A 25,763-nucleotide genomic window follows, 5' to 3' on the forward strand; every position below is an offset into this window, starting at 1 on the left:
TCCATTCTGTAGGAGATCAGCCCTGGGATTTCTTTGGAGGGAATGATGCTGAAGATGAAAGTCCAGTACTTTGGCCACTTCATGCGGAGAGTTGACGCATCGGAAAAGACACTGATGCTGGGAGGGGCTGGGGGCAGGAGAAGAAGGGGACGACCGAGGATGAGATGGCTGCATGGCATCACTGACTTGATGGATGTGAGTCTGAGTGAACTCCGGGCAATGGTGATGGACAGGGAGGCCTGGCGTGCTGTGATTCATGGGGTCGCAAAGAGTTGGACTCGACTGAGCAACTGAACTGAACTGAAAGTGCCATGCTGAATTTAAATGGATGTGCATTACCCCTCTACAAGTGAATGATTCTGTACATTCTTGGGAACACATTAGGAATCATATTCTAGGCGTTTAAAATGATTCAGATTTTAGTATTGATATTTCTAAATTACATCAGGACATTCAGAGTATGAAGCAGGTGGAGTCTGACGCTTCCTCTCAATGGCTTCATAATTCCCTTTTTAGAAATCTGGAGATCCTTTTTTACAATAGATCCTTTTTTACAATAATGATTAATGCGCCCATGTGCTCATGCCTGTTGCTTCTGATTTGTGTAATAGCCCCGTGCCTTTTCAAAATATTCAACCAAAGTGTTTCTGCTTTATCTACTGAGTTTCATACTTGTGCTCTAAAAAATAAGAAAGGCGGAGATGTCAGGAGCCATGTTAGACATTACTGACAAAATGGAGGCATGGCCCCAACCCCCTCTCCTCATCCCGCAGGCACGGTCCCAAGATGAAGGAGTTAGGTCTTGTGATTCTGACTTGTTCTTTCCTTTCTTCGGTTGAGTTGGCTGGAAAGAATGTTAAGGTGCTTATTGTTCTTGAGAAAAACATGACAAAGCACAAAGCCTTCTGCAGTTGTGCCCAAAAAATAATCTATAAAGTAACCATTGACATTTGTTCAAAGATCTTTACAAAAAATGTCCCAAGATGAACATGTAGGCCACAGTTGAGGCCGTGGAAAAAAAATTGTTCTCTGAGACCTGTTTGTGAGGGAAACTATGACCAAAAAAATTTGCTGAGCTTAGGGTTTAAAAATAATTTTAAAATAGCTAAAAGCCTTTTTAGGAAATAGTGAATTTAAGATACTAGGGACAAACAAGATTTAAAAAGATAAAAAATAAACTGAAGAATGTGATATACAGCCCAGACATAAACATGAGTTACAATGTAATCACAAATAAACACGATACTGAGAGAATGGCTGAAACAAGAACTCTGTTTGAAGGACAACAAGGAAATAATAAATCTGGGTGAGGGGGAGCTGAAAATGTAAAACCTCTGACCTAATGCTTTTGTCAAAATATAAAAAAAGACCTGATGCTTAAAATAAACATGTAGTCCCATACCTTGAGTCAGAGACTACATCATTCTCCGCCAACACCGCTCATCCCTTCAGGCTGATTCGCTGGCTGCTGGAGCTAGACTCCAAGTGACCTCACAGAGAATTCATTGTAAGAGGGTGAAACAGATGGGAAAGATAAATTGTACAGCATGTGAGAAGGTGAAAAGTGCTATGGATAAAAATAAAGCAGTGAAAAGGAACAAGGATTGGCATGGGGGCACAATTTTATATTATCTGGTCTGTTGGCCACACGAAGACGATGTTTGGGCTAAAATTTGAGGAAGTGAGGGAGTAAGCTATGCAAGGCACTGAGGACAGTTGTATCTCCTTTGATGCAAAAAATTCTCTTAACAGTTTATTAGCATTCTTCTTGTTGTATCTCAGATAACATGACACTTCTCTAAATTTTGATCTTTTGTCTCATTGATTCTAATTCCTGTTGCTGAAACGTTGAGTGGATGCCTTCTTACAGTGTGTGCATCTCTGTGGGTGCCTGTTCCCTTGTGACCATCCCACAAATTGTCAGTTATTCAGCTACAAGCACAGGGCACTGAACACTGAGGCTCAACCTGTGTTACTCCTGTTGAATCTAAACAGGAAGGTGTGATCTGCCCAGTAACAGAGCCCAGGCTTTACAGTGTGGTGGACTCCGTGCTCCTCTGTGGCTTTGCCCCTGCTAGGTGAGCAAGCTCCGGGAGTTGGTGATGGACAGGGAAGCCTGGCGTGCTGCTGTCTATGGGGTTGCAAAGACTTGAACACAGCGGAGCGACTGAACTGAACTGAACTGAACTGAACTGAACTGAGGTGACTATAGGCCCCACCCCTTTACCTTCTCCAGAGATGGAGTATATCTTCTTTGTCTTGTAAATTTAGGGCTCAGAGAGGGTTGCAGAGTGAAAAAACACGGGTGGCCTGCTGGGCTGTTGATCCCTGCGACCCCACTGTTTTTTTCAGTCTCTCGTGGTGAAAGTACAGGAAGAAATCCGGCCAGGGCAGCAATTGAAAGAGCTGAAGTCAAAAGCCCTTTTGCTAACTCTGGCCTCAGCAAGAAGCCTGGTCCTGTAGCCCGATGCCCCAGAATGCCGCTTTCCGTGCATAAACAAGGTCTCTGATGCCCTGCTTCTCTGTCCTGGCCGCCTGTCCTTTTAAACGTTATTTGCACAGATGGGTTGCTTGCTCCTCGGGGGATCTTCCATGGGTGGTCGTGGGTGTGGTCTGCTGCTCTGCCTTGGATCTCCCACTTGCCCCTCCAGCTCTGCAGGAGGACTTCCCTTCCCATCACCCCTTGAGGGGCTCTCCCTAATGTCAGGAAGGATCTTCCACTGGCGTCTTCATAGGTGCACTTTACAAATGGGCCTCCCTGGTAGCTCAGATGGTAAAGAATCTGCCTGCAACTTAGGAGACCAGGGTTTGATCCCTGGGTCAGGAAAATCCCCTGGAGAAGAGAATAGCAACCCACTCCAACATTCTTGTCTAGAGATTTCCATGGACAGGGGAGCCTGGGGGGCTACAATCTATGGGGGTCATAATGAGTTTGACATGACTGAGCAACTAACACACACACACACACACACACACACACACTTTTCAAGTAACCTTCCCCTCCCCATCCATTCAAAGTACTGATATCTTCCTTCTGAATATATCTTTTCCTTCAGTCCTGGGAAAGTCCCACTTACTCTCTGAACTAGGCGCTCCACTTCCCTTTGCCTTTTCTTCTGTCCAGACCCCTCCAATCCTGAGTTATCCTAAACTATGAGTATGCTCCTGACCTTTGCCCCTTCAGATGTCATACACACCAGCTAAAACATCACATTCAAACTCCTGACATATTTTCAGCCCTTTCAGCTTTGGTGAGCCAAATTCTCAGCCCTACTTTATGGCCCAGTCAAGTCAAGTCACATTTAGTTATCAGACAACACTTTTCCTTTATGCAGGAGGACCTCTTGTCCAGAAAGCACCGTCTGACTAACTTCCCTCCCCACACCCCCACTATGTCTGTCTGGTCTTTCTTAAAGGTCAACTTTCAGATTTTCCCTCCTCTAGAAAGCTCTCCTTGACCTCTCCAGGCAGACTTACCCCCACTTACTCATGTGTTACAACAACATATTTTCTGACCTATATGTGCATATATTTTCCAGTGTCTTTTCTCAAATAGACTATAAGTTATAAGAGGGCAGAACGCTTTCAATTCCTCTTGGGTTTGATAGGTAATAATAATTTAACAAAGTTGAATGAATATTTAAATCCTTTAGTTTCCAAAGGCTCTATCAAACCGGCATCTCTGTGCCTAGAATCACACCAAGGTGCTCCAGGAAAATCAACACCATCATGAGCTCTCATCTCAGAGATGTGCAGAGGCGGCTGGCTGTGCTGCTAGAGGAGAACCCCGTCATGGCAGGCTCTGCTGCACACCCACTCTGATGCATCCTCCCTGGCACCCAGAAGGCTGCCTCCTGCCAGTTCAGGAGTATTCATGGAGTGAGTGGCCTCAGGCATGAATGTCCACTGGACCGGCAGGTTCTGCCCTCAGGGTGCACCCATCAGTTGTACCATTTCAGTGGGCAGCTCTGTCCACAAGGGTGAAGGATTCCAGGACTACCTGTGTGAATCCTGGGCCTAGTGAAGAACACTTCTTTTGTGCCATCATCCAAACATCTGATACCACCCAAGTCTGAAAAAGGCCTTATTAGATATGACAGTAGTCAGGGCCTATAAGTAGTCCCAAGGGTTTATTTCATTCCTTTAATCTTTCTGTATTTCTGTCATTGTCAGCAATAAATATGTGTTTCTTTCATGGTAAAAAATTTTTGACAAAACTGAAGAGATGGAGACCACATTAAGATTGCCAGAGGTGGAGAGGTGTGCTGATATAGAGGAGTAGCATGGGGCAATCCCCTAGCTATGCTGGAATAGCTTGATAGTGGCAATGCTTACACAAATCTAAACATGGGGTAAAATTGCACAGGACTGTACACATGCGTGCACATGCACACACACACACACACACACACGAATGCATGTAAAATACAGTGAGCAATGGCACCCACTCCAGTGCTCGTGCCTGGAAAATCCTATGGATGGAGGAGCCTGGTGGGCTGCAGTCCATGGGGTCGTGGAGAGTCGACATGACTGAGTGACTTCATTTTCACTTTTCACTTTCATGCACTGGAGAAGGAAATGGCAACCCACTCCAGTGTTCTTGCCTGGAGAATCCCAGAGATGGCGGAGCCTGGTGGGCTGCTATCTATGGCATCGCACAGAGTCAGACACGACTCAAGTGACTTAGCAAAATACAGTGAAAACTGGATCTAGTTAACAGTACTGTACCAGTATCAATTTCCTGGTTTTGATGTTCTATAGATATGAAGTCACCACTGAAGGAAGCTGGATGAAGGGTACACAGGACCCTATGTACTATTTTTGCAACTTCTTGTGACTCTATTTTTAAAATAACCTTTTAATAAATATCTTTCAGGAAAATATAATCCAAAATTTGGAAATACAAAACTAACTGGATGACCCTAGAATGTCACACCAGAGATTTTTTAATTTGTTATTTATTCAATTTTGGCTGCACTGGGTCTCTGTTGCTGCAGGAGTTGTAGCTCCTGAGTTGTGGTGCAGGATTAGTTGCCCCAAGCCATATGGGATCTTAGTTTCCTGACCAGGGATCTAACAACATCCCCTGCATTACAACACAGATTCTCAACCACTGGACCACAAGAGAAGTCTCAAGATTTTTTTACAATCGTCCCATCTGATCTTATTAGAATTCATGACTTCATTTGTCTCAGAAGTGATTTAGGGTCCAGGTATTGAATAATGGGTGAATTTAGGCTAACATATAGAAAACAGATTAGAAGTAGAAAAGACCATCTCAAGAATTATAGTTTTAGGATTTTTAACCAGCTTTGTACTCAATTTAGCAATCTACTCTACCTAGCTTATTTCAACACAAGACAGTTGACTACATAAATCCTACTTCTTTATATCCTTATTGAATCAGCTTTGCCACCCTGATTTGGGAAACTTGGTTTAATGGGATACTTAAATTTGGCATGTGCCATTATTTATATGGTAATTATGTTTTCAATAGTATGGGAATTATGTTTTCATAGTATTTGAAGGTAGCACTGAACTCTGCTCAACTTGTTGCAGGAAACGGGACCCCTTCCAGGGCCCGAAACTGAGCTCTTGTCTAACACTCAGAAATGAATTGTCTGATTAAAGGACACATGTGGTGACAAAGCAAGAGATTTTATTGGGAAGGGCACCCGGGTGGAGAGCAGTAGGGTAAGGGAGCCCAGGAGAACTGCTCTGCCACATGGCTAGCAGTCTCGGGGTTTATGGTGATGGGATTAGTTTCCAGGTGGTCTTTGGCCAATCATTCTAATCCAGTCTTTCCTGGTGGTGCCACGCATTGCACAGCCAAGATGGATGCTAGCAAGCGGGATTCTGGGAAGTGGACAGACATGTGGTGTCTCTTTTCGACCTTTCCCGAACTCCTCCGGTTGTGGTGACTTATTAGTTTCATATTCCTTATCAGGATCTCCTGTCATAAAACAACTCATGCAAATGGTTACTATGGTGCCTGGCCAGGGTGGGTGGTTTCAATCAGTGTGCTTCCCCTAACAACTCCCTCCTGAGAGACTTCATACTCAAGATACTTCTTGGGAATTGGGGCGAAGGTCTCTTTCTTCTGTATCTTCTTCCTGCTGTGCATGGGTGTAGGCCTGCCTCAGTTCATTTCAGTTCAGTTCAGTCGCTCAGTCGTGTCCGACTCTTTGCGACCCCATGAATCACAGCACGCCAGGCCTCTCTGTCCATCATCAACTCCCGCAGTTCACTCAGACTTGCGTCCATCGAGTCAGTGATGCCATCCAGCCATCTCATCCTTGGTTGTCCCCTTCTCCTCCTGCCCCCAATCCCTCCCAGCATCACAGTCTTTTCCAATGAGTCAACTCTTTGCATGAGGTGGCCAAAGTACTGGAGTTTCAGCTTCAAAATCATTCCCTCCAAAGAAATCCCAGGCCTGATCTCCTTCAGAATAGACTGGTTGGATCTCCTTGCAGTCCAAGGGAGTCTCAAGAGTCTTCTCCAACACCACAGTGCAAAAGCATCAATTCCTCGGCGCTCAGCTTTCTGCACAGTCCAACTCTCACATCCATACATGACTACTGGAAAAACCATAGCCTTGACTAGACGGACCTCTGTCGGCAAAGTAATGTCTCTGCTTTTGAATATGCTATCTAGGTTGGTCATGACTTTTCTTCCAAGGAGTAAGTGTCTTTTAATTTCCTGGCTGCAGTCACCATCTGCAGTGATTTTGGAGCCCCCAAAAATAAAGTCTGACACTGTTTCCACCGTTTCCCCATCTATTTCCCATGAAGTGATGGGACCAGATGTCATGGTCTTCGTTTGCTGAATGTTGAGCTTTAGGCCAACTTTTTCACTCTCCTCTTTCACTTTCATCAAGAGGCTTTTTAGTTCCTCTTCACTTTCTGCCATAAGGGTGGTGTCATCTGCACATCTGAGGTGATTGATATTTCTCCCAGCAATCTTGATTCCAGCTTGCGCTTCTTCCAGTCCAGCATTTCTCATGATGTACTGTGCATAGAAGTTAAATAAGCAGGGTGACAGTATACAGCCTTGACGTGCTCCTTTTCCTATTTGGAACCAGTCTGTTGTTCCATGTCCAGTTCTAACTGTTGCTTCCTGACCTGCATATAGGTTTCTCAAGAGGCAGGTCAGGTGGTCTGGTATTCCTATCTTTCAGAATTTACCACAGTTGATTGTGATCCACACAGTCAAAGGCTTTGGCATAGTCAATAAAGCAGAAATAGATGTTTTTCTGGAACTCTTTTGCTTTTTCCATGATCCAGTGGATGTTGGCAATTTGATCTCTGATTCCTCTGCCTTTTCTAAAACCAGCTTGAACATCTGGAGGTTCACGGTTCACAAATTGCTAAAGCCTGGCTTGGAGAATTTTCAGCATTACTTTACTAGTGTGCGAGATGAGTGCAATTGTGTGGTAGTTTGAGCATTCTTTGGCATTGCCTTTCTTTGGAATTGGAATGAAAACTGACCTTTTCCAGTCCTGTGGCCACTGCTGAGTTTTCCAAACTTGCTGGCATATTGAGTGCAGCACTTTCACAGCGTCATCTTTCAGGATTTGAAATAGCGCCACTGGAATTCCATCACCTCCACTAGTTTTGTTCATAGTGATGCTTTCTAAGGCCCACTTGACTTCACATTCCAGGATGTCTGGCTCTAGATGAGTGATCACACCATCGTGATTATCTTGGTCGTGAAGCTCTTTTTTGTTTAGTTCTTCTGTGTATTCTTGCCACCTCTTCTTAATATCTTCTGCTTTGGTTAGGTCCAGACCATTTCTGTCCTTTATCGAGCCCATCTTTGCATGAAATGTTCGCTTGGTGTCTCTAATTTTCTTGAAGAGATCTCTAGTCTTTCCCATTCTGTTGTTTTCCTCTATTTCTTTGCACTGAGCAGAAGTCTCTCTCTACCAGATCTAAGTCAAGGTATTTTTTTGCCTGAAACCAGCATTCACCCTTGTAATAACAGTAATTTAGTTTGAAAGTTGGGCCCTCTCAGAGATGAAATAGACAGGGGCCAAACAGGAGACCTAACAGGATGCTCATCTCTGGTCCCCGGAAACAGAAGGCAACATTTGGGGAGAGAGTTGCAGGGTTTGTGACCCTTTTTGATTGGTTGGTGGTGAGGCAACAGAGCTATGCTCCAGGAATCCTATGTTCAGTCTGAAGTTACCATCCTCCACCTGGGTGGGGGCTCAAAGACATTGTTATGCTTATTTCTTTGAGTTGGAACCAGGACTCAGTCTGGAGGCTGTATCAACCTTTGATTGTTTCTCCTGTTTCTGTATCCCCTCCCTTCCCTGATTAGCAATTGTTTGAATCCACCCTTTGGAATTCAGGGAAGGTCAAGGAGGCTGAATGAAGCCTGTATCCTACAGACAAGAAATGGAGAACACAGAACAGATCTCTACTTCAGAGCCCTACAGAGTTCTACTCAGTTTTAATTTAGGGAACTAGGCAACTATAACTGTGATAACTTCCTGTCAAAATGGAGCACAGGACTGCCTCAGCTTGGAGTATAGACACTGAAATGGAAGTATTTCTGAGTTCCAAGTTCTAGATCTGAATCTTGTATGATTGTAATCTCAATCCCTTGGTCTGCCATTTTGGTGTAACAGACCAAATTAGAAGTGGTTGGAAGAGTGATAACTGGAATTTAGTAGACAAAATAAATCTCATTTCTTTTTAGAAGAATAGGCCTGAAACCCAGTCTGGACCTGGCACTTCAGGGAGACTTGTAGCCAGGTGGCCAGTTGCCTAGTTTTATAAAAAGTAAGGATGCAGTTACTAGCTTTCAGCAGATGTTGTTTTGACAATGGTGGCATCCAAGCCTGACACGACTCAGAAAACTCAAGTGTTTAGCTGCCGGGAGCCAGCATGGGGGATCCCACCCATGACAAGGTCATGCAAGACTCGAAGGACTCCCTGGGCCGATCCCACCCATGACAAGGTCATGTGGAGAGACCTGACAAGCAAGGTGGATCAGGACTCGAGGGACCCCCTACACCTGCTCAAGCATCTACCCCCAAACCAGAATCTGTCTGTCTTACTATTTTATGCCTTTCACCAACTCTTTTGACATTAACAGGGGGCTATCCCAGACCACCTTCTCTGGAAAAAAATAAACTTAGGGCTCTAGTTGATAAATCTCCTGGGCATGAAAGGAGTGTTTCAATTCAAACCCCCTGTTAGCATTTTAGCTTATCTGGCAGGTTTATCCAGACTCTTGAAACATTGTTGAGCCAATGCTTGCTGCCAAGTTCCCACATCTCTTATCCATTGTGTTCCTGGGAGTGCATATAGTCAGGATGTAGGAAAAACAAGCAGTAGCCTTAGCATTAGCAACATTAGACTTTGAGTTACTAAGTTCTTTCTTTGCTGTAACCCACTAAATCTTTGCTCCATAAAAATGTAACTCTGTACTTTAAGGGTGACACAGGCTAGGAATTTAAGAAGAAACGCTTCAAGGGAAAATTATTGTTCTGGCTGACCAACCTTATCAAAAAGAGGTCATAAAATACCAACAGGCCTCCAGGCCAGAAGATAATGTACAAAAAAATAAGACTCTTGCAGGAAGGAACCTGGTATCGATAAAAGCTAATACTGATGGAATGTTGAGTTGACTCTGCATTTTTCACTTTGCTCAACGTACCACTCAGGTATAAGAGCTCCCTCTGAAAATAAAGTGACGGGCTTCGCTCACTGAAGCTTGGTCACCCCGTGTCATTCATTCATTCATTCATTCATTCACCAATGTCGTGCATCCTTAGGGTATCCCTGGGCTCTGCTGAAGCTGGACCCCGGCATTTAGCAATACAAGGTCTAATCTGAAAGTACACCCATAGCATCACCCAGTTATTTCCCAGGATATCTGAACCATAGCTACTCTATTTTGACTTTTAATTATAAACTTTTGCTTAGTAGCCAAAGCAGATTTCACCATTAATGACGTCGGTGTTTCTCTAGGTATGAGAAGATGAAAGAATTGGGATTCATAAAATCTTCTCCTGAAAAGATCTAACTATCTGAAAGCCTGTTCTGCCAGTTTTTCCCAGAGCACAGAGTGCTTCATTCCTGATTTTCACCCTGAACTCCTTTCAGGGGCATTGAAAGTCGGCAGTTGCAGTGGCCATGATTTAATCTTTGTAGATGTAGATGGAAAGTGTCAGTCTTCAGTTGGCAGAGCCCCTTTTTGCTCATAAACTTGACAATGATTTTGAGGGGAGCATTTCATGACCATTTTATCCCATGGTGCTGAGAATGTCCATTCTTAGGTTTGGCAAAGCTTTTGTTGACAGGCCACTCAATGTGCTGTTACTGGATTAGGCCATAAAACAATATCCAAAATTCTCTGGACCACTTGTCTTACTAGCCTCTTGGTCCAGGAAAATATTCCCTCTTGTTGCTTCTTGCCATATCTAGAGTTACATTGTTACCATCATCGGTCTCATATGGAACTATATATTCTTTTATTAGAGGCCTCAGACACACATTTGTAAGAAACACCAATTTTGTAAAATGGGTGAAATACAAATAACATTGCCAGCAGTATTAGTAAAGTCACAAGTAAGACTTAAGAGATTCCATTGGATGTAGCCCAGCATATCTCAGGTCATCTGACTTAGTCTGCTCTGTAGAATCTTTATCTTCTAGGGAAATTATATATTGGCACCGTCTATAAGGCACATAGCCCAGTTTTCTAGTGTTACTAGACTGATTGTCCTTAGTATGATTTAATTGTTCCCAACACAGAGACTTTAAGCCTAAATTGCCATAGCCTGGTGTTATCTATATAAATCCATCCCATAACTGTGGGAGAGATTTTCCTCCTTTGCTGAAACTTTTCTTGTTGCAGTGATTGAGCTTGAGTAACAAATAAAAGCTCAAATTTATGGCCAGAGTCAGAGCAGGCATTATTATTTGGCCCGGCATGGAGATCCCATCTAGTAATATCACAGTGACCTGAATATGACTATAAATTTTTTAAGTAAATTTTCTCAGGGCCAACCAGTTAGAGTCTTGTAGGAGAGAAATTTACCAAGGTAACCCAGAACTAGACACAGGTAATTGACTAAAAACCCAACAATTGAATTGATTTCTAAAACTAGCATAGAATTGGAGAAGGCAGTGGCACCCCACTCCAGTACTCTTGCCTGGAAAATCCCATGGATGGAGGAGCCTGGTAGGCTGCAGTCCATGGGGTTGCTAAGAGTCGGACACGACTGAGAGACTTTATTTTCACATTTCACTTTCATGCATTGGAGAAGGAAATGGCAACCCAGTCCAGTGTTCTTGCCTGGAGAATCCCAGAGATGGGGGAGCCTGGTGGGCTGCCGTCTATGGGGTCACACAGAGTCGGACACGACTGAAGTGACTTACCAGCAGCAGCAGCAGCATAGAATCAGGCCTATGATAGAAAAGAATTTGATTTATATGCAAAGGTCTAAGAAGTCAAGAAAACATAAATGATCATACGAATCAAGTCTAGCATGTTGGGCAAGCTGTCTAACTCCGATGTCGTCGTCTTCTCATCCTGGTGTAGTATAGTTTCTCCTACTTGAGCATCATTTTAAGGTGAGATCAGGTCAGCTGTCTTCTCTATAGCCCAATCCAGTGTAAGGGCCTTTAGAAGTGGGAATTAATCGAAGAGTTAATTTCCCTTCAGTTTCATTGTGCATGAGCTAGTTAAGTTCAATTCAGTTCAGTTCAGTCACTCAGTCGTGTCCGACTCTTTGCAACCCCATGAATCGCAGCACGCCAGGCCTCCCTGTCCATCACCAACTCCTGGAGTTCACTCAGACTCATGTCCATCGAGTCAGTGATGCCATCCAGCCATCTCATCCTTGGTCGTCCCCTTCTCCTCCTTCCCCCAATCTCTCCCAGCATCAAAGTCTTTTCCAATGAGTCAACTCTTTGCATGAGGTGGCCAAAGTACTGGAGTTCCAGCTTTAGCATCATTCCTTCCAAAGAAATCCCAGGGTTGATCTCCTTCAGAATGGACTGGTTGGATCTCCTTGCAGTGCAAGGGACTCTCAAGAGTCTTCTCCAACACCACAGTTCAAAAGCATCAATTCTTCGGCACTCAGCCTTCCTCACAGTCCAACTCTCACATCCATACATGACTACTGGAAAAACCATAGCCTTGACTAGACGGACCTCTGTTGGCAAAGTATTGTCTCTGCTTTTGAATATGCTATCTAGATTGGTCATAACTTTTCTTCCAAGGAGTAAGCGTCTTTTAATTTCATGGCTGCAGTCACCATCTGCAGTGATTTTGGAGCCCCCTAAAATAAAGTCTGACACTGTTTCCACTGTTTCCCCATCTATTTCCCATTAAGTGATGGGACCAGATGCCATGATCTTCGTTTTCTGAATGTTGAGCTTTAAGCCAGCGTTTTCACTCTCCACTTTCACTTTCATCAAGAGGCTTTTTAGTTCCTCTTCACTTTCTGCCATAAGGGTGGTGTCATCTGCATATCTGAGGTGACTGATATTTCTCCCAGCAATCTTGATTCCAGCTTGTGCTTCTTCCAGCCCAGCCTTTCTCATGATGTACTGTGCATAGAAGTTCAATAAGCAGGGTGACAATATACAGACTTGACATACTCCTTTTCCTGTTTGGAACCAGTCTGTTCTTCCATGTCCAGTTCTAACGGTTGCTTCCTGACCTGCATACAGATTTCTCAAGAGGCAGGTCAGGTGGTCTGGTATTCCCATCTCTTTCAGAATTTTCCAGTTTATTGTGATCCACACAGTCAAAGGGTTTGGCATAGTCAATCAAGCAGAAATAAATGTTTTTCTGGAACTCTCTTGCTTTTTCCATGATCCAGCAGATGTTGGCAATTTGATCTCTGGTTCCTCTGCCTTTTCTAAAACCAGCTTGAACATCAGGGAGTTCACAGGTCATGTATTGCTGAAGCCTGGCTTGGAGAATTTTGAACAGTACTTTACTAGCATGTGAGATGAGTGCAATTGCGCGGTAGTTTGAGCATTCCTTGGCATTGCTTTTCTTTGGGATTGGAATGAAAACTGACCTTTTCCAGTCCTGTGGCCACTGCTGAGTTTTCCAAATTTGCTGGCATACTGAGTGCAGCACTTTCACAGCATTATCTTTCAGGATTTGAAACAGCTCCACTGGAATTCCACCACCTCCTCTAGCTTTGTTCATAGTGATGCATTCTAAGGCCCGCTTGACTTCACATTCCAGGATGTCTGGCTCTAGATGAGTGATCACACCATCGTGATTATCTGGGTCATGAAGCTCTTTTTTGTACAGTTCTTCTGTGTATTCTTGCCACCTCTTCTTAATATCTTCTGCTTCTGTTAGGTCCAGACCATTTTTGTCCTTTATCGAGCCCATCTTTGCATGAAATGTTCCCCTGGTATCTCTAATTTTCTTGAAGAGATCTCTAGTCTTTCCCTTTCTGTTCTTTTCCTCTATTTCTTTGCATTGATCGCTGAAGGCTTTCTGATCTCTTTTTGCTATTCTTTGGAACTCTGCATTCAGATGCTTATATCTTTCCTTTTCTCCTTTGCTTTTCACTTCTGTTCTTTTTACAGCTATTTGTAAGGCCTCCCCAGATAGCCATTTTGCTTTTTTGCATTTCTTTTTCCATGGGGATGGTCTTGATCCCTGTCTCCTGTACAATGTCACGAACCTCATTCCATAGTTCATCAGGCACTCTATCTATCAGATCTAGGCCCTTAAATCTATTTCTCACTTCCACTGTATAATCATAAGGGATTTGATTTAGGTCATACCTGAATGGTCTAGTGGTTTTCCCTACTTTCTTCAATTTCAGTCTGAATTTGGTAATAAGGAGTTCATGATCTGAGCCACAGTCAGCTCCTGGTGTTGTTTTTGTTGACTGTATAGAGCTTCTCCATCTTTGGCTGCAAAGAATATAATCAATCTGATTTTGGTGTTGACCATCTGGTCATGTCCATGTGTAGAGTCTTCCCTTGTGTTGTCGGAAGAGGGTGTTTGCTATGACCAGTGCATTTTCTTGGCAAAACTCTATTAGTCTTTGCCCTGCTTCATTCCGTATTCCAAGGCCAAATTTGCCTGTTACTCCAGGTGTTTTCGGAGAAGACAATGGCAGCCCATTCCAGTACTGTTGCCTCAAAAGTCCCATGGACGGAGGAGCCTGGTGGGCTACAGTCCATGGAGTCGTGAAGAGTCGGACACGACTGAGCGATTTCACTTTTCATTTTCATGCATTGTAGAAGGAAATGGCAACCCACTCCAGTGTTCTTGCCTGAGAATCCCAGGGACAGCGGAGCCTGGTGGTCTGCCATCTACGGGGTCACACAGAGTCGGACACGACTGAAGCAGCTTAGCAGCAGCAGCAGCAGCCAGGTGTTTCTTGACTTCCTACTTTTGCATCCCAGACCCCTAGAATGAAAAGGATATATTTTGGGGGTGTTAGTTCTAAATGGTCTTGTAGGTCTTCATAGAACCGTTCAACTTCAGCTTCTTCAGCATTACTGGTTGGGGCATAGACTTGGATTACTGTGATATTGAATGGTTTGCCTTGGAAACGAGCAGAGATCACTCTGTTGTTTTTGATCACCACTCCTTGGACAGGAATCATGTCAGAGGGCAGAATTAAAAATTCAGAGACTGAAGCCTAGGAAGTTTCCAGGCCTTGAATCCTAATCAAAGACTGCCAAAAAAAACCATGGGATTTCAGAACTGCTACTATTGACTCCCATCTCCCCTCCCCTTTCTGGAACAGGAGCGTCTATGAAGGTTAGCTATGCCTGACCCACCACTGTATGTTGGCTGGGAAAGTGAGCAGATTAACTCATCTCTTTTATTCACAGATCCTCAGGTCTAGAGGAACTACACTTGTATAATCTGAACTATTGTGTTGGAGAAGACTCTTGAGAGTTTCTTGTACTGCAAGATCAACCCAGTCAATCCTAAAGCAAATCAGTCTTGCATATTTATTGGAAGGACTGATGCTGAAGCTGAAGCTCCAGTACTTTGGCTACCTGATGGGAAGAACTGACTCATTGGAAAACACCCTGATGCGGGAAAGATTGAAGGCAGGAGGAGAAGGGGACAAGAGAGATGAGTTGGTTGGATGGCATCACCAACTCAATGGACTTGGGTTTGAGCAAGTTCCTGGAATTGATGATGGACAGGGAAGCCTGGCGTGCTGCAGTCCATGGGGTCGCAAAGGGTAGGACACAACTGAGTGACTGAACACTTGAGATACTGCACTACTGGACCCTGACCCATATCTGGACCTGACTTAGATGACAAGGTCCTGAACTTCAAGTTAATGCTATAATGGATAAAATCTTTGAACACATTGGCAGGAAAATGCATTTTGGACATAGAAGTATGTAAACAACTTGTGGCCATGTATGTCCACGTAGTTTTAAATTATGTCCACAAATCCTTTCCTTCAATGGTGGACCTTATACTCCCCTTCACATGTGGGCTGGACTTAGTGGCTCACTTCTAATGTTAGAATATTGTAAAAGTGAAAATGAAGCGTCTGAGACTAGGTCATAAAAGGCACTGCAGCCTCCTTGCTCATCCTCTTGGATCACTCACTCTAGAAGCCAGCTTAGTCGTTTGAGAACACTCAGGTAACCCAGTAGAGAGGCCCAGGTGAAAGAGCTGAGGCTTTCTCCCAACAGCCAGCAAGGAAACTGGTTTCAACAGCTATGTGAGTAAGCCATCTTGGAAGGAAATCCACCAGCCCATGTCAAGGCTTCAGATGACGGCAATCTCATGAAACCCTGAGCCAGAACACTCAGCTGAATTACTCCTGGATTCCCAACTTTCAGCAGCAGTATGAGATAATATTGCTCTAAGCTGTTAGTTTGGGGAAATTTATTATGCAGCTGTAGTTCATTAATGCACTGCTAACTTTGGGCAATGTCTTTATGCAGGGGCGCCTGTCCATTTAGTCCAATTTTAGCCAGAATCTGCCAAGTCAGTTTAGAAAAAATACCCCACCCTTGATCTGACCACCCTCAGTATCAGATCAAATTCCTTATCACTCACCTCAGTATCTTATCAGCCTTGCCTAGCCTCAGCAATGATCCTCAGCTTAGCCAGAAGCCACCCTCACCCTTAGGGTCCTCTTAGTAAGTTTCCATCCACTGACACCCACCCTGTTGCTGTTCCTTGCTTTTCAGGCTCCCAGTCTCTCTTTGCAACCCTGTGGACCCACCTTGTTCTTTAGCTATAAATCCCAGCTGTGTCCCTGCTGGAGTCAGACTTAAGCTCAATCTCTCTCCCTGATTATAAGACCCCACTGTAGTACTCTTACCTTGAATAAAGTTTTTCTTACCACCTTTAGTAAGTGTTATGAACAATTTTTTAACATTTCCAAGTTCTGTTACTAGGAATTACTCTCAAATGAATATGTTTATACCTTTACTTTTTTACTATATTAATTTTGGGGAACAGATTTCTAGAATTAAAACATTTTCACATTTTTACCATAACAAACAGAAAATATCTTTTAAAATAATTATATATCTTAAAAAAAAAACCCATGTAGTAATCTGAAAAGGATGTATATATAGACATGTCAGTGTATATACACACATACCCTCAGAGCTCCAAGGAAAATTGAATTCTCAGTAAACTATAAATTAAAACATTCAGCCTGCAAATAGTGAAATCTTTGGAATTAACTTGCCAAAAATCATAGTGAATGAATTTTAATTTAAAAAAATGTATACATAAAAATATTTGGGATTCAGACAAAACTGCTGTTTAAATAAAGGTAGGTCAAGTCCTAAACCCTTTATAAAAAAAAAAAAAAGAAATACTCAGTATCATGTAATAACCTATAATGGAAAAGAACCTAAAAAAGAATAGATATGTATCTGCATAACTAAGTCACTGATATACATCTGAAACACAACATTGTAAATCAAATATATTTCCATAAAAATTCGTAAAGAAAGCTTTTAAAATACAAGGCTATAAAAAAAATCTTAAAGAAAGTAGAAGGTATATATGAATTGAAACAAAAATAGAAAACAACAAAAATAAAACCTGTTGGAATAATAAAGCAAGAGCTGCTTCTTGGAAAAAGTAAATCAGAAACATCGATACAACTGTGGCAAATCTAATAAGGGGAAGAGGAAGTTAACTCCAATACTAGAAATGAGAAATGGAATGAGATTCTAAGAGGATAATATTCAACCCTGAGTGGAATTACTTTTGTTTCAGGAAAGGTCCAGTCAAGCAAAAACCTGGGGAAAGAAAGGGAGGAAGGAAGGAAAGAAAGAAGAAAAGAGATAGGGGAAGAAAGGAAGAAAAGGAAAGTAAGGGAGAAAGAAAGAAAAGCAAATGTCTCAACAGATGTTGTAAACTATCCAATAAGACAATTCTCTTTAAATTCTAAAAACAGAAATAGAAATTTATTAAGCCATATACTCATTGCCTTTGATGGTACTAAGAACAAGAAAACCCATTTACACATCACTGTTTAGAAGTCCTGGCCAACACAATAAGATTATATAAAAAATCTAAAAATATGCCATGTTATTTGTAAAAAGACAGACAGCAGAAATAATTTTTTAAAAAACAGTTTATTTCTATAAATACTAATTTTACTTACAATTTTTTGGCAACATTAATAAAATAATAAATTTTATCTGAAAGAACAAGCAAAATAGACAAGGAAATTCACAAAGGGCAATAACAAAATAGTAATCTTGACAGATATTCAATATATTTGTAAACAAAACAAAGTGACATTGCCTTAAAAAAATATAGAGGTATCAATAGAAAAACAGAGAAAGCTCCTGAAAGAACTCAACTCACTATTAACTATCTTTTATTTGCAGGCACAGAAACTGACTCAAGTTAATTCTAAGATGCAAAGCCCTGATATTATTATCTCTTCTCAGTTTGTTTGTTTTTTTGTGAAAATCTAGGAAATTAGGCTGGAGAGGGAAGAAGAGGGTAGAGACTTAAAGTGCCTTTAAGAAGGAGGAGGAAAGGGAGGGGGTTGGAAATTTCATTGTGTGATTTTAACATTGGTGAAGTTCAAACAAGGGAGGTAGCAAGCCATGCAGGCCTAGGGGAAGAGAATTTCCAGAGGAACAGCAGTTGCAAAGTCTTTGGATCGGGAAGAAATGGAATTTGCTTGAGGAAAAGCAAGGCCAGTGTTGTCAACAACAGTGCACCAGTGGGGAAAATAGTGGAGTACAATGACAGAATGGAAGAGAGGAGGTAGTCAGGGGCCACATCACTGGAACCTTTTTAGTTGGCAATAAATAACAACTTGTACTCCTTAGGAGCATACTTCAGAGCAAACAACAGTAACAGTGTCGATAATACTAAGCAACAATAAAAACACGTAACTAAAACATTTCATATTCTTACTATAGAAATAGAATAAAGGAGGTAAGTATGCAAAAGTCTGCACATTTATTTATACATATGTTTTCACCTGAGACCAGAACACACACACAGACACTCTTTCTACACACCTAAAGAAAGTGGTTTAAGCTGACACTTAGCAAAGTGCTTTGGCCCAAGCAAACTAACTGGAAAGGCCTAAATATTCAAAGTGCAAATCAATCAATCAAGCACTGAGTAAATAAATACAATAGAATTTATACTCTAAATTACCTAGAATGCAGACAATATGCTCACTACAGCTTAGTCATCTGTATCCTTCCTCTCCAGCTCTGAGAGGGACATCAACCCCTTGGTGATTATCACTTTCCAGCATTTTGTGAAAGCTTAGAGAATTTAAATAAATTGAGGAGGGAGGGAAAAAAAAAGTGGAAAGAGACAAAAAGGAGGAGAAAGGAAGAGGAAACGGAGAGATTTCTCTTGGCACAGGCCTACAGCCAGGATCCCAGGTTCCTTGAACGGTGCACAGAGATTGCTAGGTATCTGCCAAAGTGGAGAAAGGATGGCATTAAAACATGCCTAAGGAGACTCAACTCCAGGAACCCACGGAGGCAGCCAAGTGTGCTGATGTTCAGGAACCAGTACTTAGAGGGTACCCCGCAGGTCTGTGAAAGAGCCCTTGGAGACTGCAAGAAAAAAGGTGTCCACGAGTATAATCACAGATTAGATAGTTGGATAGATTAGAGGAAGGATAATAACTCTATGACCTGATAATTACTGAAATAAACGAGACAATTCCTGCACATCAGACTGTGTCAAGTAAGACAGAAACTCAGTATTAGTTTGATAAATTGGAAAATTACACACTCAAAGAATTAACTGTTAACTGTAATACATTCGTGTCCAAGGCAAGATAAGATACAAAACTGAAATCTTCATATGTTCAACTAGGGTAAGACACATGTAACTGGAAATGGTAAAGAAAAGTTCTATAAAGGGTTTAATCACCCTGGACCATTTTTATCCACTACATTTACTATTCTTGGACAACTCCATTGTAGCTTAAGGGTAAGAGAACTAAATTTACCCCAATTCATAAACTGAACAGACTCCCTGTGTTTGATCCTTTTCAGTTAAAACTATGGGTCCAGTACAAATCAAACTAGAAGTCAAGGCTTTTTCCTTGGGAAACTTAACTTGCTTTACTACTGTGTCTGAGACAGATATGGCTACTTCACTGTGACTAAAGGCCAGCCAAATGGGAAAGGGGACGGAATGAATCAAATTCCCCTTTTGATCACTCAACAGGAGGTCCACGGGCATCAGGCCTCATTCTATTATCTCTGCTTCTCCAACTGCAGTCAGTGACACACAGGGCCTGCTTGATGCTTGCAGGGGCCCCTCACCAAACACGAGCATTTTAATGGCTGGCTTCCTTAGCTGTCCCTGGGCTAGGTAAAGACACTCTGAGACAGTGTTCCTTCTGCTTTGGCTCCATGCCTGGAGTGAATGTGTGCCTCTTACTCAACTGGGACAAGAAGCCACAGCTCTCCGCTGATCCCCTGTGTCTGGTCCAAACTCACATCACAGCTTCTCCATCAACTTCTCCACACCAGGCTTTTGGAGCCAGGTTATCTTAGATCAGCATAACAGAGGCACTTCGGAGAGTTCAGCAGCACACAGGACCATACCATAACAAAGCCATTCCAATCTAGCTATATAGTTAATACTGAGATCTTCAAGGCATGAAAACAGTTGAAAATTACATTGCTAAAACACTCTACAGACTATATGTATAGTAGTGCTTTCGAACATACAAACAACATGAAATATGAAAATAAACAGGTTGTTACTTTTCCTCTCTCCCCCTCATTCTCTCTCTCTCACACACACACACATACTTTTTACGTGTTAAGACAATTATATGAAAAACAGGTAATATATTTTTAAATAACATCTCAACATTCAGATCAAACAAAATTGTACTTCATGAATTTAAAAAAAACACAAATTACCCATTGGTTTCACTATATTTGATACTATTGAATAATGCTATAATTTGGATTTTTTGTTTTTAATTGGGTTTTTAACTTTGACTGAAATACTTGCTTCAGACTTACTGAAGTAGAATTAACGGGTTTTTTTTGAACTCCTACTTTTAGATTTGGGGGGTGATGGTTCAGAATCAGCTGTGTTCACAGTAATGGATGCTACTTCCACCAATCCTGGTTGCAGAGGTTCCAGTGATACCTGGATAACAACTTTTGTTTCAGGAGGTAATCCTTCTAGCTGCTTAGGCTTCTTAAACATTTGATGACACTGGGTCTTGTGCTCCATTTTCTCTTTGAAAGTTAAAAACTGTAGCCGACATTTGGAACACTGGTGAAAACTCTTTTCCCAGTGCCCTCTATAATGACACATGTATGGTGTTGCAGTTTTAAAAATTTTGAGACAAAACGGGCAAAGCAAATTCTTAGTGTTTCCATGGTATGCTCTGAAATGTGAATCCACATCTGCAAAGACTGATGATCTGTAATTGCAAACCTGGCATACATAGGGCATTTCGCCAGGCTTATGATTGTCTTTCATGTGCTCTAAGAGAACCTGATCTGTCTCAAAGGACAATTCACAGATTTTACAGACCGCAGAGGGCTCCTGGGGAGTGTGGACACTTTCAATGTGACACTGCAGCTGGAATGGGGTGGGAAACTGGCGGTGGCAGTGCTGACAGGTGGTGTGGTTTTTCCAGCTGTCACCTCTCTGCCTCTCAAGTTCCAAATGGTGCTTCATGTGATTCATAAACTTGACATTTTTTAGAACTTTCAAGCAGCTGAGGCATTTAAAGGCTGTGTGAGTCTTCGGTTCTGGCTGCCCATCTCCTATATGCTGTCCATAGTAGAAGTCACGAAGTAACACAATCAGATTTCCTTCTGTGGGATCAACAATCTTGTTTGGACTTGCTAAACTTGGAAAGTCAGTTTTTGTCAGTCCATTTTCCCCTAAAGGACTTACAGGCTTGCAATGACCACTGTCCTTTGGGAAAGCTGTTGGACAAGGTTCTCCATTCTGAACATGGCTTAATGAGGTATGAACACTGTCTGGTGTGCTTTGCTCAGTAGTCACTGTACGAAAAATACCTGAAGGGGACAAAGCTAAAGAATGTTTCCCTGTAATTCCATCACTGAGTTTAGGCCTTTTGGGATTTGTGCTATTTGTTTCAGAACTGGAAAGTCGCTTTGATACACGAGGACTTTTATTCATATCTCCTGCAGAAACTGCTGTTTCTACTGGATGCTGCAATGAACTTGTGAAGGTAATCAAAGGAGAACATAACTCTGAAAAGCTATTAGGCACTATTTGTGGTGAAATATTTTTATAATCAGGTTTAGACAAAGGCTCAATAATAATAGGACTATCTGTTGATCTTGATTCAGAGTCAGAAACTGGCAAGACAGTCTTTGCTTCTAATGTAGGAATCACATGACTAACAGGCTGTGATTTGTGAGCATTATCTTTCCTGAAGTGACCATACCTTTTTCTCCTTGAACAGGAACCTGGGGTAACTCTGTTCAATATGTTTGAAACGACTGGTTTTGAAGCTGAGGTCATCCCAACAAAGATCAGATCAGCATCTTCATTTACATGTTCCACTCCAACAAAGATCAGTTCAGCATCTTCATCATCTACTTGTTTGGTTTCTCCTACACTTTTCTGTGGTTCTGGCTCTTGGTCTTCTTCACATAACATACATGGTGGTTCCATATTTTAAATATTTTTTTATTCTTGGAGGGTGTGGCCACAAGTCCCAGTGCTTCCTTTATACAAACTGCCACCTAAGTATAAACATACTACATATTAGTTAAGTACAGAAAAACGTGCTATTTGACTATCTCCAAAACTCCAGGGTAATTATAAACACCCTTATCTTATAGACAAAGACACTGAGTGTCAAAGAGACTAAATGACAGCTGAAAAACCTATGACTACAAGTCTACATGACTCTAGAATCATAGCTTTGTCCCATGCTGACTTTAATCTCTTCTATTTAAAAAAAGAAGAAAAAAAAAACCAACACCGCTGATCATTAGGTGAAATCATATGTAAAGGAGGAGTATTTTTACAAAAGCACTATTGTACCGTGTTTAGAAACATGGACTTCAGAGTCAAAACAGATTAAGCTGGAATTCTAAGTTAACCACACACCGGCTGCATCTTTTTGGGCAAATTTGTAACTTTTAAATGTGTTTCTGTATCTTAAAGACAAAAATGCTTATTTCTTAGACTTAAGGTTAACAGCTCTTTCTAAAAAGCATCAGCTATTCAATAGCATCTTGTTTTGTAGTAAAATTGGAAGAAAATGCATCTTAAATGCACATCACAACTGATTCACAAATACTAATTTCATAAATGTTAATACAGAAAATAGGTAGCAAATTCAAAGTATAAAGTATCTATACATAGTCAACAAACAGCATAATTCAATGTCAAGCACTTAATACAGGCCTAGCAAATTGAGAATGAACTCTCTTGATAATCTCACCCCAATTCCACACTGATACATCCTAAATTCTCCCTCTAATCCTGACTAAACTTAAATCCAACAATGCTTCATCCTTCACTCCACATGTTTCTTCCCCACATAGCAGGCAAAGTGATGCCAGTATTTCTCTAATACCAATATCAGACAGAGACGTCACACACACACACAACTGATATCCCTTATGAATATAGAGGCAAGAGTCCTCAACAAAATACTGGCAAACAAAATCTAACAACATATAAAAAAGATTATATACCATGATCACATGGGATTTATGGAAGTATGCAAAGCTGGTTCATTATATGAAAGTCAATCAACATTATGCCATTTTAATAGAATAAAGGACAAAAAACACATCTGCCTGCAGAAAAAGCATTTCCCTGAATCCAGCACCTTTTCATAATAGGGGTTAAAAAAAACACTTAATAACTAAGAACAGAAGAGAATTTCTCAATCAAAGGGTACCTGTAAAAGACCTGCAGCTAACATCATACTTAATAATGAAAAACTGAAAGCTTTCCCTCTAAGATTGGGAACAACACAAGGATGTCTATTCCACACCTTGGCTCAATATTATACTGGCAGTTCTATAACCAGGGCAATCAGTTAAGAAAAAGGAGTTGTTGTTGTTTTAAAAAAAAAAACAAAAAAAAAAAACAGCATTCAGAATGGAAAGGAAAAAGTAAAAGTATATTGGAGATAACATACTTTTGTATATAGAAAATCCTGAAGAAACCACAAGTATTACAACTAATAAAAAGCTTGCAGACTACAAGATAAATATTTTAAAAATCAACCACATTTCTATACAGCAACAAATGTTCTGAAAATGAAGTTAAGTACACACTTCAATCTACACTAGCATTAAAAAGAATCCTTAGGAAGTCAGAAAGAGAAAGACAAATAGCGTATGGTATCACTTACATGTGGACTCTAAAATATGACAAAATGAACCTATCTATGAAACAGAAACAGACTCACAGACATAGAGAGCAGACTATGTGGTTACCAAGAGGGGAAGGGCGGGCAGGCATAGACTGGGAGCTGGTGATTAGCAGATGCAAACTATAATATTAATACAGAGAATAGATAAACAAGATCCTACTGTATAGCACAAGGAACTATATTCATAATTTGTGATAAACAATAATGGAAAAGGATATGAAAAAAATTGTGTGTGCATGTGTGTGTTTACATATGAAGGAAAGGTGAAGGAAAGGAAAGGACAACTGTTGGCAAGCACGTACAGAAACCATCCTTGTGTGTAATGGATAGATTTTTAAATGGTGCAACTGCTACAGAAAACAGTATAAAGGCTCCTTGAAAAATTAAAACTAGAACTACCACATGATTCAGCAATTCCACTTCTGGATATAAATTCAAAAGACGTTAACATGGGGTCTTGAGATATTTGCACAGCCATGCTCACAGCAGCACTAATCACAACTAAGAGGTGGAAGCATCTAAATGTCCATCAAATGTGATATATACATACAATGAAACATTATTTAATATAAAAGAAATTCTGCCACATGCTACAACATGCATGATCCTTTAAGACATCAAGCTAAATGAAATAAGCCAGTCATAAAAAAGATAAACACTGTATGTTTCCACTTACATGAAATATCTAATATAGTCAAGCAATAGAAAGGAAACAAAGAAGAACGATGGATTCCAGGGTCTAGGGAAACAGGGAAGAAAAGAGTTGTTGTTGTTTAATGGGACAGGTGATGGGTACAGAGTTTCAATTTTGCAAGATGAAAAGGTGTAGAGATCTGTTTCATAACAATGTGATAAGGAATTCCCTGGTAGTTCAGAGGTTAGGATTCCACGCTTTCCTATCAGGGGCCTGGGTATGATCCTCAACCAGGCAACTGTCATTCAAGCTGCACAGCACAGCTAAAACAATGACGACAACAACAAAACAACACTGTGACTCTGTGTGTGTGTGTGTGTGTGTGTATTAGTCGCTCAGTCGTGTCCAACTCTTTGCATCCCCATGGACTGTAGCCCACCAGGCTCCTTTGTCCATGGGATTCTCCAGGCAAGAATACTGGAGTGGGTTGCCATTTCCTTCTCCAAAAAGGCTGATCAAAGTGTGTGAAATACTTAGCATGTAAAAATGGTTAAAATGGTAAAATTTAAGTTACATGTTTTTTACAATAAAAGAAAAAAAATTTAAAAACCAGGAAAAGAATCTGAATAGACATTTCACCAAAGAAGATACACAAATGGCCAACAATCACAAAAAATACTGCTTAACATGATTAGGAAAATGTAAATCAGTCTCAGTGAGAAACTACTTCACACCCATTAGGTTGGCTATAATCAAAAAGAGGAGTAATGACAAGTGCTGCAGAGGATGCGGAGAAAAGGAATCTTCATATATTGTTGATGTAATTGCTGTAAAATGGTACAACCGCTTTGGAAAAGTGGTTTGTCAGTACCTCAAAAATTAAATATAGAGTAGCCATATGATCCAGCAATTTCAGTCTTTTGTATATATCCATAAAAACTGAAACTGTTAAGTCCATGCGAAAAACAATGTTCACAGCAACATTACTCACAATAGCCACAAAGAGTACACCATCCAAATATTATCCATTAATTGATGAATGGATAAACTGTGGTATATGCTCACAATGGACTACATGTAAGCCATATACCATATTAATATACCATATTCAGCCATAAAAAAACATGCACTGCTATCCATGAAATGGATGAATCTTGAAAATACACAAACTATGGGACTTTCCTGGACAGCCAGTGTTTAAGACTCTGCACAGGTTCCATCCCTGTGCTGGGAACTAAGATCCCACATGCTGCATAGCCAAATAAATATTTAAAAAGAAAATATGAT

General features: G+C 41.2%; 1 protein-coding gene across 7 annotated transcripts in view; it reads right to left on the minus strand.

Moving 5' to 3' along the window:
* LOC138422252 (zinc finger protein 280B-like) overlaps positions 1 to 25,763 on the minus strand; it is a 36,050-nt gene that overhangs the window by 6,391 nt on the left and 3,896 nt on the right. For 2 of the 7 annotated variants that reach the window (XR_011249814.1, XR_011249812.1), the window contains exons 3-4: positions 21,890 to 22,190; positions 5,643 to 14,409 (exon numbers count right to left, since the gene is read on the minus strand). Coding sequence is in view for 2 of the 7 variants with exons in the window: in XM_069556969.1 (XP_069413070.1) it covers positions 20,488 to 22,119 (1,632 nt within the window). In the remaining 5 variants the exon portion in view is untranslated. Of the gene's footprint in view, positions 1 to 5,642; positions 14,410 to 17,398; positions 22,191 to 25,763 lie in introns of those variants that run through there. The other 5 variants (XM_069556969.1, XM_069556968.1, XR_011249816.1 and 2 more) reach the window with 4 other exon arrangements.

The sequence above is a fragment of the Ovis canadensis genome, chromosome 17, assembly GCF_042477335.2.
Source record: "Ovis canadensis isolate MfBH-ARS-UI-01 breed Bighorn chromosome 17, ARS-UI_OviCan_v2, whole genome shotgun sequence".
NCBI lineage: Eukaryota > Metazoa > Chordata > Mammalia > Artiodactyla > Bovidae > Ovis > Ovis canadensis.